The sequence below is a fragment of the Sebastes umbrosus genome, chromosome 10 (genome assembly GCF_015220745.1).
Source record: "Sebastes umbrosus isolate fSebUmb1 chromosome 10, fSebUmb1.pri, whole genome shotgun sequence".
Taxonomy (NCBI): domain Eukaryota; kingdom Metazoa; phylum Chordata; class Actinopteri; order Perciformes; family Sebastidae; genus Sebastes; species Sebastes umbrosus.
The window spans coordinates 22,309,572-22,327,780 of NC_051278.1; the positions used below are offsets into that span (position 1 = coordinate 22,309,572).

Sequence of the window (18,209 nt, forward strand, 5' to 3'; positions counted from 1 at the left end):
TCAGGGGCGGACTGTCCTCAGTGCGAGGGGTCTGCGGCGATGTCGGCACCCTATCTCGTTTATCTTGCTCGTGCTGTGTGACTTTTTGCCATCAGCATTCATAATCATACAACCGCTATGATTAAATTGTTTACTAGAGCACCAAGTTCTTCATAGATCTAGCCTCTGCTCTCAAAGTGCTCCATATTGATGAATTTAACTTTAAAATGTTCAACATTTTCTTTCGGGGGAGCATGCGGTGGCGTTCCTCTCCATCTGTAAAGAGATGCATTTCATTGCGTTGAACACCAGTGGGCGTAATCAGTATACTATATGGATTTACAGGCACAAGACAAAACTGTGTGGAAACGAGGCGTTAGCTTGGTTTTGTATTCTAATTAATTTTGCACATGTAAGTAGTTGAGTTTATGACCATTTGCACTGTATTTTTAATTATTTTCTTGATTCTGCTTCAGGCCCAAAGCTTGAGACGCTGGCCGACTTCTGGCGGATGATTTGGGAACAGAAAACAGCCACTATAGTTATGCTGACGAATTTGAAGGAAAGGAAAGAGGTTTGTATTCTACAAAGTATTCTCCCTCTGCAATAATGCAACCAAGAAGAACGTGCTATAGAACGAACCTATACAATCTATATGGCTCCAAAGCACCATTAGAGAAACCCTTTTGTATTCTCATGACCCAAAGTCATAGGCATAATTTATTTGACCCTTTTCCCAACTGAGAATCTATACAAAGTGTCACCCCAGCAGATTACTTAGCATCGCATTAAGTTTCGCCTCAAAGGGATGATCAATTGAGAGCTCAACTGCAGGTTTGATAGGGCGGAATAGAGGCATCGGGGATCAATGACGGAATAATTGTTGATAAGATCCTAAGAGGCTTCATGATAATTAGTCTGAGAATCTAGTTAATGAGTTGAAACGTCACCGTGAAGATCTTATTGACTGACGGAGTCGCACAAAGTCCCTGTGATTGCCTCTGGATTGGATTTTGAAATGCACGCGTCAAATACACGTCTGTATACGTGCACATATACACAACAGATGCTGCTCTACAACCATTTGATATGTAACTTACAATGATAATACCGTTGTGTGTTCTTATATAGACATATTATGTCTTCTAGTTTGAGAAGAATAATCTATTTATTGTTGTGATTCTCTTACCAGGACAAATGTTATCAGTATTGGCCAGAAAAAGGCTGCTGGATGTACGGGAACATCAGGGTGGCGATGGAGGACTTTACTGTACTGGTGGACTACACCATTCGAAAATTTTGCGTTCAATATGTAAGTAAAATATGTGAATCTACTGTACATATCAGAATATTAATGATATTAATAAGGGATGCACTTTTAAAGCTCATTATCAGCATTGAATCACTTTGTTTTTTTACAACTGCTTACCTCAAAGCAAAAATGTAATTATACTGTACAGCAGGACCTAGAATTGAGATGAATGCTGCTTTTATGTAGACATACACATGCTCTGAAAAATAATGGTGTGCTTTTTCAATATTGTTCTTAATATACTTCTTAATTGCTATAAAAATCTATAATCATAATAGCTAGATTCTTATTAAAAATTAAAACATGAAACAACGCTGCATTGAGATGGTGTAAAAAAGTAATGTTCCCCATGGAGTCATTTTTAGTAAGCTATAACAGGATGCAAAATATAATAAATAAGTGAAAACCAGTATGGAAACACATTAAGGAATATTAAAGGATGTGTGTAATAGACGCAGTATGAAATTATCAATATGTAGGTGTAGTTAACGTGCGGTAAACACTGCACAGATGTGTCATCTTTAGAGGTTCACACACACACACAGTGTCTGTATTTCTCTTCCTGTGTTTTCGACTGCCGAGTTGGGCGCCGTCTCAGTGTACCGCCAAGCCTTCAGATAGCAAAAAATTCACTTTGTTCCCTTCCCATTTGAAGCTGGAGGAGTGCAGATATCCTCTCTGACTCTGTGAAAACTGTGACTTTGCTGCAGCGCCGCGGTACAAGCTGACAGACTTTTACATTCAGCTCTCTGAACACAGAACAACCGAGTGTTCAAGAGAATGAAATTACGTTCTCTTGAGAGAGCGTTCATGAGAACACGAGAGCGAGGCGGAGGCAAACCGGTACACATGTTTAATAATTATATTCTTTCACAAGTAGCAAAATGACAAAAAAATCTGTTAATTTGTGGTTACTTTTCCAGTAGGTAGCAGTGTTTAGTTGACTGATACGTGTCTGCACAGTGAACATTATTCACACATATGGTATAAACTCTGTGTGTTTGTGCTTCACAGCAGGGCAGCGATGGTCCGCGGGCTCCGCGGCTGGTCACCCAGCTCCACTTCACCAGCTGGCCAGACTTCGGGGTGCCGTTCTCACCCATCGGCATGCTGAAATTCCTCAAGAAGGTCAAGGCTGTCAATCCGTCGTATGCTGGACCCATTGTTGTGCACTGCAGGTAAAATGTGTAGTATAACAGAGGCCAGAAGACATGCCAATAACTATGAGTTAGAGTTGATTCAATTCATTATTAAGGAGGAGAAAACACTTTTCGAATAACCAGTTTTGCAATAAATATATGAGCAAAACTAAAATATGGTTATGTGAAAAATAGGGCAATCGATGAATCAATTAAAATATTTAATCGCGATTAATCACATGAGTGACTATAGTTAATAGTGATTAATCGCAAATTAATAAAAAAAATGTATCTGTTCAAAATGTACCTTAAAGGGAGATTTGTCAACTATTTAATACTCTTATCAACACGGGAGTGGGCAAATTTGCTTGCTTTATGCAAATGTATGTATATATTTATTATTGGAAATCAATTAACAACACAAAACAATGACAAATATTGTCCAGAAACCCTCACAGGTACTGCATTTAGCATAAAAAATATGCTCAAATCATAACATGGCAAACTCAAGCCCAACAGGCAACAACAGCTGTCAGTGTGTCAGTGTGTTGACTATTATTTGCCCCAAACTGCATGTGATTATCATAAAGTGGGCATGTCTGTAAAGGGGAGACTCGTGGGTACCCATAGAACCCATTTTCATTTACATATCTTGATGTCAGAGGTCAAGGGACCCCTTTGAAAATGGCCATACCAGTTTTTCCTTGCCAAAATTTAGCACAAGTTTGGAGCATTATTTTGCCTCCTTCGCAACAAGCTAGTATGAGATTGTTGGTACCAATGAATTCCTTAGGTTTTTATAGTTTAACATGTTGCCACTATCTTCACTCTAGCTTTAAAACTGAGCCCGCTACAACCTCCAAAGAATCGAATAGTGTCCGCAAGTTGCGTTTATGCATTACAGAAATTAGTGGCGTTCAAAACAAATTTGCGTTAACGCATTACTGCATTAAAAATCAACAGTTCTTAGTATATTTAACAGTGCTTGTGTCAGAATATGTCCTGTTTTTGTGTAAAAAAACATAATAATTCGATAATGTTATGTTTAATAAGGTGAACGTCTTTATTATTTCATAAAGTTATACTTGATGAGGTTAGAGGTGAACTTTATTGGAGGTAAAATGTATAAAAACTAAAGTGAAGCATCACTTTATGTGCATATATTTGTCAGGCCAATCGGTGTGAAGCATCACTAAAGAAACCAGCAGCGACTGCTGCAACAGGTGCTGAGGGAGAGGGACTGTTGTTGTTGAATGGGGCCCATTGAGGAGGCTGAGGAATCCCAGCTCCCAGTGGTGCCGTCTGCTGAAATGACCCTTGTAAATCTATTAGGAGTGTGTTTTGGCTTCAGAGGTGAAGCACTTTTACACATGCTTGAGACAATCGACATCTATGTTAAAGAAGACCGGGATAGCATGGCAATATATGTAACAAGAATGCAAAAGCATTTTTATATTAATATGTCACATCCATTATTCTGTATTGTGTGAGGTGAAACTATGATGTTCTTCTATTGCTGTTGTACTTTATAGATACGACACATTTTCTTTTGTAGCTACACTCTGTTACAGAGAAGACCTTCTTCTCGTTTGTGTTTCCACAGCGCCGGGGTGGGGAGGACTGGGACGTTCATTGTCATTGACAGCATGATCGACATGATGCACATGGAACAGAGGCTGGACGTCTTTGGCTCTGTGAGCCGAATACGAGAACAGCGCTGTCAGCTCATCCAGACAGATGTAAGTGTTGACCCTCTCCGACCTGTTGTACCTTCGAACTGATAGCTCAACCTCGCTGCCGGACGTGGAAGACAACCGCGTCTATGATATAGGAAAAACAGTAGGAAATAGTTTGGCAAACTAAAACTACTACTTCTACCTCTGCCTTCCTCTTCAGATGCAGTACTCCTTCATCTACCAGGCTCTGCTGGAGTACTACCTGTATGGAGACACGGAGCTAGATGTGTGCTCTCTGGAGGGCCATCTGCAGAGGCTTCACAACACCAGGGCTCCCCACGACAGGCTGGGCCTGGAGGAGGAGTTCAGGGTAGGAAGAAAGCAGCTCACTCTTCAACATTTCAGTCAGTAATGAATCGTCCCCATCACCCCGGCGCCCTGCATGGGTATGTTTTTCATGGAAAACTTGCCCAGGGTGCCACTCTTGGCAGTAGCAACATAAATAACAATGCTTTGAATCAACTAAAACTTTATAAGGCACCACCATCTGCCACACAGGATTTACTATAGCTTGGTGAAAAACTCTCATTTTTGCTGCAAAGAGTCCTTCATAGTTCCCTGCACACTAAATGGAATGATTCCCTATTGCCTCTTCTTCATCTTCTTCATCTTCTTCATCTTCTTCTTCTTCTTCTTTTTCTTTTGTTTTTGTCAAGCTTCTATGTTCTTTACATGTCAGTCTTATCATTTTTATTAGCATTGTACTGCCCTGCACTGATGAAATCATACTTTTTTTTTCCAAATCTTTTTTTTTTTTGCAGACATGGCAAAGGTCATCATATCAAATGCAGAACATAACTGAGTGTCCGTGACATAAAATAAGAACATAGAAAGAGGACCCCCACACCTCATGTTGGTCTTGGTCACACAAAAGAAAGAAAAAATAAATAAATGAATAAAATATAGTAATTATAAAGAGATTTTATTTAAATAAAATATTAGATTTAGCTTTAAAAAAAAGAAGAAGAAATAAATCATAACGTTAAGTAAAATAGTAATGACAATAGTGATGGTTGGAATTCAAATAGGAGAGCTGGAGAGAGACATATTAGTATTAGTAAGCTATAGTAAATCCACACAGGATTTACTATAGCTTGGTGAAAAACTCTCATTTTTGCTGCAAAGAGTCCCCCACAGTTCCCTGCACACTAAATGGAATTATTCCCTATCGTCTCTTCTTTTTCTTCTTCTTTTTCTTCTTCATCTTCTTGTGCTTTACTTGTTGAATTTTTAAATAATATTGCCTGTCTTGCCATACTTATTAGCGTTGTCCTGCCCTGCACTGATGAAAACAAAACTTTTTGATTACGTCAATCCACTCACGTTTTCTCCCGTCAGAAGCTGACCAACGTGCGCATAATGAAAGAGAACATGAGAACCGGGAACCTCCCCGCCAACATGAAGAAGAACCGTGTGCTTCAGATCATTCCGTGTAAGGCCCGCTCCAATACTCCGATACTCTTTCATAATACATCACATCCGAGTAACATCAAAGTATGGCGCTGCTGGTGATTTCATAGTACACAGATATCCGGCTAATCAGTCCATGTCTGATGTATGATCAATGGCATTTAAATGGGGCTTGTGTGTTGACTTAAAGTTGGGAGTAGAGTGGGAAAAGGAAAGCTAACTTTTTACAGTGAAAACTGATATAGGCTGTGGCGTGTTTGGCCTTAATAACACAGCTAAAGTTTTACTTAGCTGCTTTTTTTCCATCAAACTTTTATTTTATTAGGAATCACTTGTGGAAAGTTTCCCTTTTTTTTCTTTTGCAGATGATTTCAACCGAGTAATACTCTCAGTGAAAAGAGGACAGGAGTTCACCGACTACATCAATGCCTCCTTTATTGATGTAAGCACTCCCCCACGACCTCCTGTATAGATTTCCCATAGAAGTATATATAAAGCTCATTGTTTCCTTTACAAACAATGCAAAAAAATATTATGTTTGCTGCACTCGCAAGTGTTGTTTACCGGATGATCTGCCCTCCAGGGCTACAGGCAGAAGGACTATTTTATCGCAACCCAGGGCCCACTGTCTCACACGGTGGAGGACTTCTGGAGGATGGTGTGGGAGTGGAGGTGTCATTCAATCGTTATGCTCACCGAACTCAAAGAGAGGGAGCAGGTACAGTACAGCGCGGTGCTCGGGGTGCACATTTAAACAATCTGTTTTTATTCCATTATTTCATATTGTTTCTTTTTCCTGACAGTCTGTGTGTGTATTTAAAAGTTTAATATTGATTTTGTGGTGCGCGCTGGAAATATAAAAACAAGACTAGGACATGAATCAGTCAAATGAAGCCTAATTGGATTTCCATCTGACCTTTTCCAACCAGGAGAAGTGTTTCCAGTATTGGCCATCAGAGGGCAGTGTAACATTTGGAGATTACACTGTGGAGCTGACTGGAGACACACAGTGTGAAACGTTCACTCTCAAAGACATGGTGCTCACCTACAGACCAGTGCGTAACATTTTATTATAAGTCAGTAAAATAGACATTTTCAAATTGACATTCCTTGTTTTCTTTGTCAGTGTAAAGTTCATGAAATGTCATCATATCTACCCATTTTTTAGCTGCATTAAAATAACAGTTAAATCATCATCTTGCCAGGAAAAGCAGTCGCAACACGTCCGACACTTCCACTTCCACGGGTGGCCTGAGATCGGAATACCGGCCGAGGGGAGAGGGATGATTGACATTATCGCCGCCGTGCAGAGGCAGCAGCAGCAGTCTGGAAACCGGCCCATAATCGTGCACTGCAGGTGAGGAAAATCTGCAGTGTAATGTGCATCTTCAGATGAAAATGATAATCGAATAGGGCTGACCCGAATGCTTCGAAGCTTCGACCGTTGCCACGGTATTCAACCTCAAAATCAATATGAGAGCTTCATTTTTTTTTATTTGTCTTATTTTTCATATAAAAGCCTGTAATAATAATAATAATAATAATACATAAATCCCCCAAATAGCCCATGAAATAAGGAATAATTCCAGAACATTATTCATTATTCATATTCAACATTAATTATGATTAGTTATTCTCAGACGGATATGTTTGTTGTGTGTAGAGGTGCATGTGTGTACAGTAGTGCAGCAGTGGCACTGAAACTGGGGAGATGGAGACAGACAGAAGAACACGTCATTCTGCTGCGCCGCGCTGCTCCGTAAAGATTCAAACACCTTCGAATATTTCTAACCAAAGCTTCGAAGCCCAGAAAATGGTATTCGGGACAGCCCTATTAACGAATCATATAATGTTTCCGTCCACTCGCGCTTTTTAATTCAACCCCCTTTCATTTCCACAGTGCTTTTATCACCTGATGCACCTGAATCTCTCTTTGTGATATTGGAAGGAATTTCATTTTTCACAAATACATTTTTCTTCCCTACAAATGTCTCTAACAATAAATTGTACATTTTGCCTCAGTAGACCTGGTGTTCTATGCCTAAACCACTTATGTGATCCCTTATAAAGACTTCGCTGTGAAAGCTTTGATCAGAACCTAGCTTCAGGTGAAGTGATTCTAAAGCAGCACGCCCCGGTGGGATTGATCCAATCCACTGATTCACAGTCAATTAAAACCTCTCAAAGTGAAATCTCCTCTGACTCCCACTATGATTAATCTGATAAGATGAGCTAACGACAGGAAATGGTGTCATCACTCTCTCCTATTCCTTCATCACCACTTGTCTAAGAAGGGCTTTTTAAAGCTTTTTCTCTGCCCCTGGGAGATGGGGCTAACCCGTTGCAATCCCCAACGTCTCTCAACACTTCTCTTCCGAATCGCACATCGCTCTCGCCGTCTCTCTCTTTCTCCATCCCGCCGTCATTGTAAACATTGACTCAGTCAAACACTGAGCTTCCAAACTGATTAGTGTTAGCGTTTGGATTAGCCTCTCTTTAAGTGGGGATGATTATTAGGACTATTACACAAAGGTCACCTTTTCTCTCGCAAACTTTTTTCATTCAAATGTGAAAAAAGGATGTGATGCTAAGATTAGTTTCATTGCAGCTGAGAAACTGAAATGTTCTTATTCTACTACCGTTTTCCAAGGCCGTCCACTGTGTATGTTATGTGATTTGGCTGCTGATAGTTCTGTCCTTCACGTTTCAGCGCCGGTGCGGGTCGGACCGGCACTTTCATCGCCCTCAGTAACATTCTGGAGAGGGTGAAAGCCGAAGGCCTCCTGGACGTTTTCCAGACAGTCAAGAGTTTACGCATGCAGAGACCACACATGGTTCAGACCATGGTAGGTGGAAAACGAGATAAAATCAAACCCACCGCGCAGAAACTGTTGGTTTATTCACGTCTGTGTTGTTTGAAACTGCACATGCATGCACACTAACACTTTTTACCTTCTGCTTCTCCTTCCAGGAGCAATATGACTTCTGCTACCGAGTGGTTCAGGACTTTGTGGACATTTACTCAGACTACGCCAATTTTAAATAATAATACCCCGTCAGATACTTCTGTCAAATGTTCTCTCTCTCTCTGAATGTTGTTTTCTAAAGCGAGCTCTTTTTACATTTTGCACTTGATTACAGATCTAGAAAAATAATTGTAACATACTGTAATATAATTGAAAACATCTGTGCTCCAGGAGAGTCTGTCTTGATCTTCAAGTATCCCAGTGTAAAATATAGAAATTATAGTGTATTATTAAGGGGTTTTGGTTGGGTTCTTGAACATGTTTTATGTTGCATATGTTGCAACATTGTGAGGGTCAATAAAGAAAATATTCAAATACAAATATAGATATTGTATGTATTGCTCACTACCTGAAATGCATCACTAATGTGTGGTAGAGTTCATGCATTCTCTTTTATTTCTGCTTTATGACGTTGCTGACCACGATGCCTGTGGTTCACATTAGTCGTGTATTTCATTTTTGATTGCTATGAGGGGAATAAATTGTGTGTTTGATAAGTAGGGTAAAAATGATTACTGCTTTTGCTATGTTTGAATAGTATTTATGATCTACTTTGAGCTCAAACAAAAACACAAAACTCAAGATACATTTCGCTCTGTTAGACGCTGCAGATTACCTCACTCCTGTCTGTGAATAACTTATAACAGCTGCTGCCTGTTGCAATTCCATTCAACTTCACCAACTTTCCTGTGTTGCCTGTGGCAATATTACTGAGTGGATTGGTGCCTGACGCTGCAAAATGCAATTAGCCCACATTGGAACGGGCAGAAAATAATGTATTATTACATCCGATCGTATCATTCTTTTTAAAATGTTTTACAGCCAAGCATCACATCGTCCATTTTTATACACTTGCATGTTTGCATAAAGCAGTGCCATATTGATTAGAAAGATAGTTCTTTCTAATCATGAAAAAACTTGTCACCAAGTGACACAATTTTAATACAGATAAGCCAGATGTTTATGTTTCATTTAATATAATAGACACATTTTTTTAAAAGTGCATTGTTTTTGAATGCTGGCCTCCTGTATGGATCATCGTTTATACAAACACTTCTCAGAATATCATAAGGATAACAAAATGTTCCAGTTGTTGCAAATAAGTGTGTAAGACACCTTGTCTGGGAGTGTAAAAAGCACTGATATCAAGAACCAGTGCTCAGCCAGAAATATGAAATATGCATGCACAGGCATCATATTTTGTTATTCATATTTAAACAAGGAAACTCCAACATTGCTGCAAAATCAAAAGCATCTATTTCTGCAAGGCTTCTGCTCGCTTCTTTGTAGAACAGTAAGCTTGGAAGTATTAAGTTTGGGTAAAGAACATACTGTAAATCACAAGATGGGTTCATACATGACACACTGATTTGTTTATTTACTGTACATAAAATCTTGTTGTGCTCATTCATCATCACCAACTGCATTGTAGACTTCATTTTAAAGCATTGCCATGCTGAAAGAACAAGAAATAAGGGCGACGACAGCGAGGCCTTGCAGCCGATGTAACATGAATGCACAAGCATCTCGTTTCAACGATGTTTCTGCCTTTTTGAACATGTATGGATTTGAACCACTATTTGTTTGCTAAAAGCTGATTCCAATAAATTATATATGGAGAGAAATGACAGGTTTCGTCTTAATGTTGTCTTTTTTGCCTTGCCCCTACACAGATGATACAAACACAATGATGTTTTTGATATATATTTCATGCGGCTTGAACCCTCGCGGTGATGCCAGCGTATTGGAGCACTTAGCCAGCTCCATTAGTAGTGTTTTGTGTTCCATTAGTCAGTAAATGTGTCACACCTGCAGAGAGGGGATTATAATCCTGACATGCAGTCTTCTAACGCCTATAAAAATCCCCCTCTGGCTAATGCACCACATGCACACCAGGCAAATACAGAGGTGAGTCAGTCCTCAATGTTCATTAAGTTAGAATTGCTCCTCTTATTAATTGCTGTTTGCTAATGTTGGGCAATGCTTTGTAACCCCTCGTCTGCGAGAGAGGAGACTGTGACATTATTGTTTCTATTACAAATCTGGCTTCCTCTGCAGCTCTAATGGAAGCAAGCGGCAGAGCGGTGGTGCAGGTGTTGTTATTGGCGTTGGTGGTTCAGGTCACCCTGTCCCAGCACTGGTCCTATGGATGGCTACCAGGTGGAAAGAGAAGTGTGGGAGAGCTGGAGGCAACCATCAGGGTGAGTGATTTTTTTTTTTTATGTGGATGAGTTTCAGGATTTATGTTTTTATGAAATTTAAAGCAAACCTAACAGAAATAATTAGTCAGTTAAAGCAGCAGTGTGTAGAATTGGATATTATATTATTAATATTATTAAGAATAAGTTATTTTTATAAAACGGTCAATATATTCTGACAGTAGTGCATGAAACAGGTAATCTGAAAAAAATCATGTACCTCTGTGTCCTCCGGTGCTCCTAATTGCATCTGCAAGATTTCACAGACCGGAGGAAAACAACCAATCAGAGCCGAGCTGGAGCCTGCCGTCTCTGAGCAGCTGTCAATCACTCGCAAACTCCGACAGCGCTGATGAAGTATGAATCAATATTCTGTTACTGTAAGATGTTTCTGAAAACATTTGAAGCGAGAAATAGGCATTACAGTAACAGAATATTAATTCATATTTAATCAGCGCTGCTTAGTTTGATCAGAGTTCACGAGTGATTGACAGCTGCCTCCGTTGAATGAACAGCCAATAGGAACGCTCTCTCTCTCTGAAATGACCTGTGATTGGCCAAAGCCTCCCGTCACGGGCTAGATTTTTTAAAGCCTGTAAACAGAATCATGAGGAGGTGCAGAAGTCTAGTTTTCTCTCAGAATGCTTGAATTACAATATGCTGAAAGGTTATTATGGCATTTTTGCCCAATGATGCCAAAAACATTCTGCCTACTGCCACTTTAAACCTGACTCTTTTTTTTTTTTTTACAATGCTGTAAACATTCTGTTGGGTTCAGGTTTCATACCCACCTTGGTTTCATCGACTAAATCCTCTATTTTATTGTACTTAGATGATGGGTACAGGAGGAGTGGTGTCTCTTCCCGAAGAGGCGAGTGCCCAGACCCAAGAGAGACTTAGACCATACAATGCAGTAAGTGCTTATTATACATAATTTATCACCAACGTCTACTTCAATTGTACAATATTAATGTACACTACACCACTGTGTGCCATTGTGTTCCAGAGCAGCAATGACAATATACAAACTGCTCAATGACTGTTTTTATTTGTCCCTTTTTGCATGAGTGAACATCTGAATGCTTAATTTTATCTTTTTGGAATGCCGGCAGATGTAATGCTAATTTGCTCAGACTTGTTTGGTATCACACTGTGTTTATACTGTATATATAAATGAAGATTGAACCATTTGTTGTGTTAAATATTCAAGCAGCAGATCAAACTGCTCACTGAGGTTTCATTTCAATCTCTTCAGATTAATGATGATTACAGCCATTTTGACCGAAAGAGAAGGTTCCCTAATAATTGAAGAGCTACAAAAAAAAAAAAATCTATTTGCATCATCGTCAACACCAGTGATGGATCGCAGGACTTCAACGAATCACCATATTTATTGCACAGATCGTTACATGTATGTCTGTAACATTTAACATTATCAAAATTGTAATAAAGTTTTTGAAATCTGATGAAATGCTCAAATCTTTTGTTCAGTCAGATTATCAGAAAGTGTAAAGATAGTACATATCCTGACAGTAGTGCAAAATCATGTGCCTCGGTGTCCTCCGGTGCTCCTGATGGCATCTGCAAGATTTCACAGACCGGAGGAAAACAACCAATCAGAGCCTGGAGCCTGCCGTCTCTGAGCAGATGTCAATCACTCACAAACTCCGACCAAACGGTCAAACTAGGCAGCGCTGATCAAATATGAATTAATATTCTGTTACTGTAATGCCTTTTTCTTGCTTATATTATTAATTCATATTTGATCAGCGCTGCCTAGTTTGACCGTTTGATTGGAGTTTGCGAGTGATTGACAGCTGCCTCTGTTGAATGAACAGCCAATAGGAACGCTCTCTCTCTGAAATGACCTGTGATTGGCCAAAGTCTTCCATCACGGGCTAGATTCTCTAAAGCCTGAAAACAGAGCCAAGAGGAGGTGCAGAAGTCGTGTTTTTTTTTTTTATATAAGCCATTACAGGTTTCTACCACACCCTCACACGTATTTTGCATTCCTTTCATGTGAATTGTATTTTACTGTCTTTTTATATATATGTGAAATAAATAAATAAACTAACTGTGGAAAAAAAAAGTCTAGTTTTCTCTCAGGATACTTGAATTACAAAATGCAGAAAGGTTATTATAGAATTTCTACCCAATGATGCCAAAAAACCTTTCTGCCTACTGCAGGTTTAAGTTACGTCACTTCCGGTGTGGAGCGGAAATTGACACGTGTTGCTGGACACGCGTAGAAAAAAGGCACGAAAAATACGTTGTTGAAAGTCGAGCTAAGAGTCACAAAAAGAAAGGTAAATTCATGTCTATGTACAAGAAACAAATAGAGTTTAATTTTGTGACTACTTCACGAATTGCTGTGAGACTGTGTTGGACCCACCTTCCTGCTTACCTGCGTCCACCCATTGCTCTTCACCTGAGTCCTCCACAAGCTGCTAGCTGGACAGCTGTGAGTACTAACACTAACCATGTTTGTTGTTCATGTTCTTTATGATGTTTATGTCCATTATTATATGTTTACGTCCATTATGATATGTTTACGGTCATTGTGATATGTTTACATTCATTGTGATATTTGTTTTATTATTATTTATTTATTTATTTATTTATTTATTTATTTTATTTATTTATTCATTTTTATTTATTTTTTTTATTTCAAAATGGCAGTATACATGGTAACAGCAGAAAACATTAAGAACATTTACATACAGAAGAAGCATAGCGAAAACATAATCAAAGAGCTGTACCAAACATAAAAGGACAACAGAAATGAAACAAAACCAACATAAAATTAAAAAAAAAAAAAGACCACCCGAGAGTATGAAAATAATTTCACTTAAAAACTTTAAAGATATTGCATACATTCATTGTTTTCATTGCTTTTTTGTTTTGTGAGGAAGAAATTGCTGACAGATATAGATCCATTTCTTTCATAAATACAAAGAAATTAGGCTTTCTTTTGGTAGATTTATATTTGTGAATGTGGAACTTCACGAGAATTAAAATTAAATTAATAAGAAAAAATGCATTACACTCTTTGTCACTGTAACGTTCATTGTGATATGTTTACGGTCATTATGATATGTTTACGTTCATTGTGATATGTTTACGGTCATTATGATATGTTTACGTTCATTGTGATATGTTTACGGTCATTATATGTTTACGTCCATTATGATATGTTAAAAATCCATCGATATGTTTACGTTCATTATGATATGTTAAAAATCCATTATGATATGTTTACGTTCATTATGATATGTTAAAAATCCATTATGATATGTTTACGTCCATTATGATATGTTTATGTCCATTATGATATGTTTATGTCCATTATGATATGTTTACGGTCATTATGATATGTTTATGTCCATTATGATATGTTTACGGTCATTATGATATGTTTATGTCCATTATGATATGTTTATGTCCATTATGATATGTTTACGGTCATTATGATATGTTTATGTCCATTATGATGTGTTTATGTCCATTATGATATGTTTATGTCCATTATGATATGTTTATGTCCATTATGATATGTTTACGGTCATTATGATGTGTTAAAAATCCATTATGATATGTTTACGTCCATTATGATATGTTTATGTCCATTATGATATGTTTACGGTCATTATGATATGGTTACGGTCATTATGATATGTTAAAAATCCATTATGATATGTTTACGTTCATTATGATATGTTAAAAATCCATTATGATATGTTTACGTTCATTATGATATGTTAAAAATCCATTATGATATGTTTACGTCCATTATGATATGTTTATGGTCATTATGATATGTTTACAGTCATTGTGATATGTTTACGGTCATTATGATATGTTTACGGTCATTATGATATGTTTACGGTCATTATGATATGTTTACAGTCATTGTGATATGTTTACGGTCATTATGATATGTTTACGTTCATTATGATATGTTTACGGTCATTATGATATGTTTACAGTCATTGTGATATGTTTACGGTCATTATGATATGTTTACTTTCATTGTGATATGTTAAAATTCATTATGATATGTTTACGTCCATTATGATATGTTTATGGTCATTATGATATGTTTACGTTCATTATGATATGTTAAAAATCCATTATGATATGTTTACGTCCATTATGATATGTTTACAGTCATTGTGATATGTTTACGGTCATTATGATATGTTTACGGTCATTATGATATGTTTACGGTCATTATGATATGTTTACAGTCATTGTGATATGTTTACGGTCATTATGATATGTTTACGTTCATTATGATATGTTTACGGTCATTATGATATGTTTACAGTCATTGTGATATGTTTACGGTCATTATGATATGTTTACGTTCATTATGATATGTTTACGGTCATTATGATATGTTTACAGTCATTGTGATATGTTTACGGTCATTATGATATGTTTACTTTCATTGTGATATGTTAAAATTCATTATGATATGTTTACGTTCATTATATTGTAATGATAACAGTGGGGGAGTATCTTTGGAGGGAGGCCTGAACGGACTGACTGTCAGTGTTGCAGACTTGGCGACTTTCTCTCTAGAGTTAGGGGCTTTTGAAGCTATTTAGCAGCTAGTGCTGCTAGCTAGTTTCATTGGAAAAGAGTTGGCAACACTGGGCTCAGTTTTTCGGCTTTATCATTTTTAAAAATCTTGTGTACTCTTGCTAGTTTTCTCAAGATGGCCCACCCTGCCTTCAACTAGATTACTGTAAATTGCCTTTGTAAAGCAGCCACGACCGACAAGCATGACAAACTTGTGACACAACAATCTTAGCATGACAACAGCTGGTGATTAAGCCAATTTATTAGAAATCAATGGCTTAATTGAATTTGTTACAGTTTTGGTAATTCCATTTTCTGCCACACCGGTCATGTGCACATGTGATGTGGAGAATTACACCAGATGATTTCTTGTGTTCCTACCTGAATGTTGATTAGCCCCCCCCCCCAAAACTGAACATCTAAATATGTTTTGCTTATGTGATGTCCACAATATGGCTTTCCGCTAATTTAAGGATCTAACTGCAACCATCCAAAAAACAGAAAACTTTTTTTCCTCCCCTCCTCTCCGTACAGGAAATTGGTGTTCATTATAAAAAATTGGAATTTCATATCAGGAAAGGAAAAGAATCAGCAGGGGGCATATGTTTTAAAGAGAACTCATTTTCTGGCAAAGCCCCACAGACGGAGCACCATACTAATCGCCTGGTGCATAAGGGGCCAGGATTCATGAACTGTGCTGACACCGTGGAGGCCCCGCATTGTTAGAGCGCGGTTGTAATGCACGCCAATGAACCCAAACCCGCTGGCACAACTGGGAAAAGGTGAACACTATAAAAGCACATAGAATTAAAAAGAAATTAAACCACATTCCATTGCACTTCCAGAACAATGCTTGTTCATTTGTGATACTTCACATCGTCGGTTTAATATTCATGCTTGCAATTTGCATAACACAATCATTTCCTTTGACGAGGAAAGAATTTTTTTTTTTTTTTTTTTTAAAGTGTTATATTCTATACTTCACCTTCTTTGACAAAGTTACAGAAGAAAAGGTAATTTTCTTCTTCATTGAGTTGATTTATCTTTATCTTTATGCAGGTTTCAATAATGTTGCAGCATCCCCATAAAGGATAATTGTGTTTTTATAACATTTCCTAAAATATGGTTTTAATTCAATTTGGTATACTTGTGCGAGAATAATTAATGTTTACAGATAAAGGCACAAACTCCCATAAATTCCCTTTAAATAATCCCAAAGCATTTGCAGTGAAAGCAAACTTTCTCCCTCCCAGTGTCCTCATCAAGGACCTGCCTAATTGCACGTATATCAGGACAACAAAACCTGCTGGTATCTATGTTTCCAAATTTGATTTAACCTCACTTTCTCCTTCCCAGACCCCCTGGTGGATATTCACTTTGTTTACCTCAAATTAAACTTCATATTGTTTACAGCCTCCCGGTCCCTGAACATTTTATAGCATTTTAGAATTATTTCTTTATTTATTTTTTGTAATGATTGTAGAGTTGGGATTCATTTGAATGTTCCCCTCATCTGCATGAAAATTATATAATTAACTTTTGATTAACCAGCTCAGTTGAGTTGGTTCCCCCATGCACTCTGGTGAATAGTACCCACCGCATTTTAATGACTGTTTTCCAATTGAGTGGCGACCTTTTCATCAAAGAGCCACAACTGGGGCTAAACAACGGTAGAAAATAATCACGGCGAAGACAATAGCAGAGGCCGACAGGCTAGGATGTCATCCTTAAATATAACAACAAGGATGAAAGCAAACCCCGCCGCACGTATGTGGCTGTGGCGAGAAGCCAAGTGCTTATGCGGCTGGATGCCCCATTGTTGGAGCTGTGGAGGTCACGTCCATTGGCATATAGAGAGGGAAAGCACAGGAAGCCGAGAATGGCCCATTGTTACGTGTCCTTGCTCAGAGGGAATTCCATTATGAAGGGCAATACATTTTTGATACTTTGATTTTCGTGCCATTCATTTGTTTGAAAAACAGAACATATTTGGATAATGGCTTCAGGAAAAAAAAACGAGGTCTCAGAGCACCTCCATCCAAGGCTACGGCGCTGCATTAACACACCTGCCAATCAAGCGCGCCCGAGCAGATGTGCATCCTCGCACGGCCCACCATCAAATAAGCATTCTATCATATGCATAATACAGTTTTCATTTCATCGCGATTACGCTCCCGCGCACCATGTGTGTGTGTGTTTCCGACGGGTCATAGGAAACTTTTATTGAAGCGGAGTGTATAATAAAGTCATTTTCCAGGTGCTTGTTGTGGCTCTTATTATGAACAGAATGATAATTTCCCCTGGAGGAATCTGGCCCTGCATATCAATTGAAGTTTAGTGTGGGTCTTACTATGTTCCCGCAGGCTATAGTAGAAGGCAAAGTCATCTTCAGAGAGAGTCTAAATGTCAGGGAGGTCTTCAAACACTTTTTTCTCCCAGAGCCTTGCTGAAAAGGCTCTTTGGAAGGGGCTATGTCTTGGAATTGATATGGTGGAGGTGAGGTAAAGAGGGACGCAGAAGGCTTAATGTAAAGCAGTTGACATCGAATTTAATTGGAGAAAATATGTAAAAAAAATTAAGGAAGGGGGGTTCACAGAAGAAATACGACTGCTCTTATTGAGCTGCGTTCTTGAGGTTTTGCTCTCCAGTTACTGTTTTGTCATATCCGCACACGTCCACATGGTGACACTCTTGAGCTGCGTGTTCTGAATCTGCTCCTGGCCGTCGGCTCTCTCAGCAATTCCATCACTTAAGTTTGCAGAAACTGTTATTCCACTAAATCTAACAAAGACTTCAATCAATCATCTCTAGCTCTGCAAAAAAAT

The 18,209-nt window shown here is 38.3% G+C and overlaps 2 protein-coding genes across 3 annotated transcripts in view; both read left to right on the top strand.

Moving 5' to 3' along the window:
- Nucleotides 1–10,232, top strand: part of LOC119496077 (receptor-type tyrosine-protein phosphatase epsilon-like) — a 33,320-nt gene extending 23,088 nt beyond the window's left edge. The window contains exons 10-21 of one of the 2 annotated variants that reach the window (XM_037783141.1): nt 456–553; nt 1,172–1,291; nt 2,306–2,469; nt 4,034–4,169; nt 4,327–4,476; nt 5,508–5,598; nt 5,942–6,018; nt 6,160–6,294; nt 6,506–6,631; nt 6,782–6,933; nt 8,287–8,422; nt 8,548–10,232. In XM_037783141.1, coding sequence (XP_037639069.1) covers nt 456–553; nt 1,172–1,291; nt 2,306–2,469; nt 4,034–4,169; nt 4,327–4,476; nt 5,508–5,598; nt 5,942–6,018; nt 6,160–6,294; nt 6,506–6,631; nt 6,782–6,933; nt 8,287–8,422; nt 8,548–8,622 — 1,460 coding nt within the window. In that variant the 3' untranslated portion in view covers nt 8,623–10,232. Of the gene's footprint in view, nt 1–455; nt 554–1,171; nt 1,292–2,305; nt 2,470–4,033; nt 4,170–4,326; nt 4,477–5,504; nt 5,599–5,941; nt 6,019–6,159; nt 6,295–6,505; nt 6,632–6,781; nt 6,934–8,286; nt 8,423–8,547 lie in introns of both variants that reach the window. The other variant, XM_037783140.1, reaches the window with a different exon arrangement.
- Nucleotides 10,233–10,605: 373 nt separating this feature from the next.
- On the top strand, nt 10,606–12,266 carry gnrh3 (gonadotropin-releasing hormone 3). The gene is made up of 3 exons (XM_037782813.1): nt 10,606–10,803; nt 11,633–11,713; nt 12,056–12,266. The coding sequence occupies exons 1-3, from the start codon at nt 10,666–10,668 to the stop codon at nt 12,107–12,109; spliced, it is 273 nt and encodes a 90-aa protein (XP_037638741.1). The 5' UTR covers nt 10,606–10,665; the 3' UTR covers nt 12,110–12,266.
- Nucleotides 12,267–18,209: the final 5,943 nt, after the last annotated feature.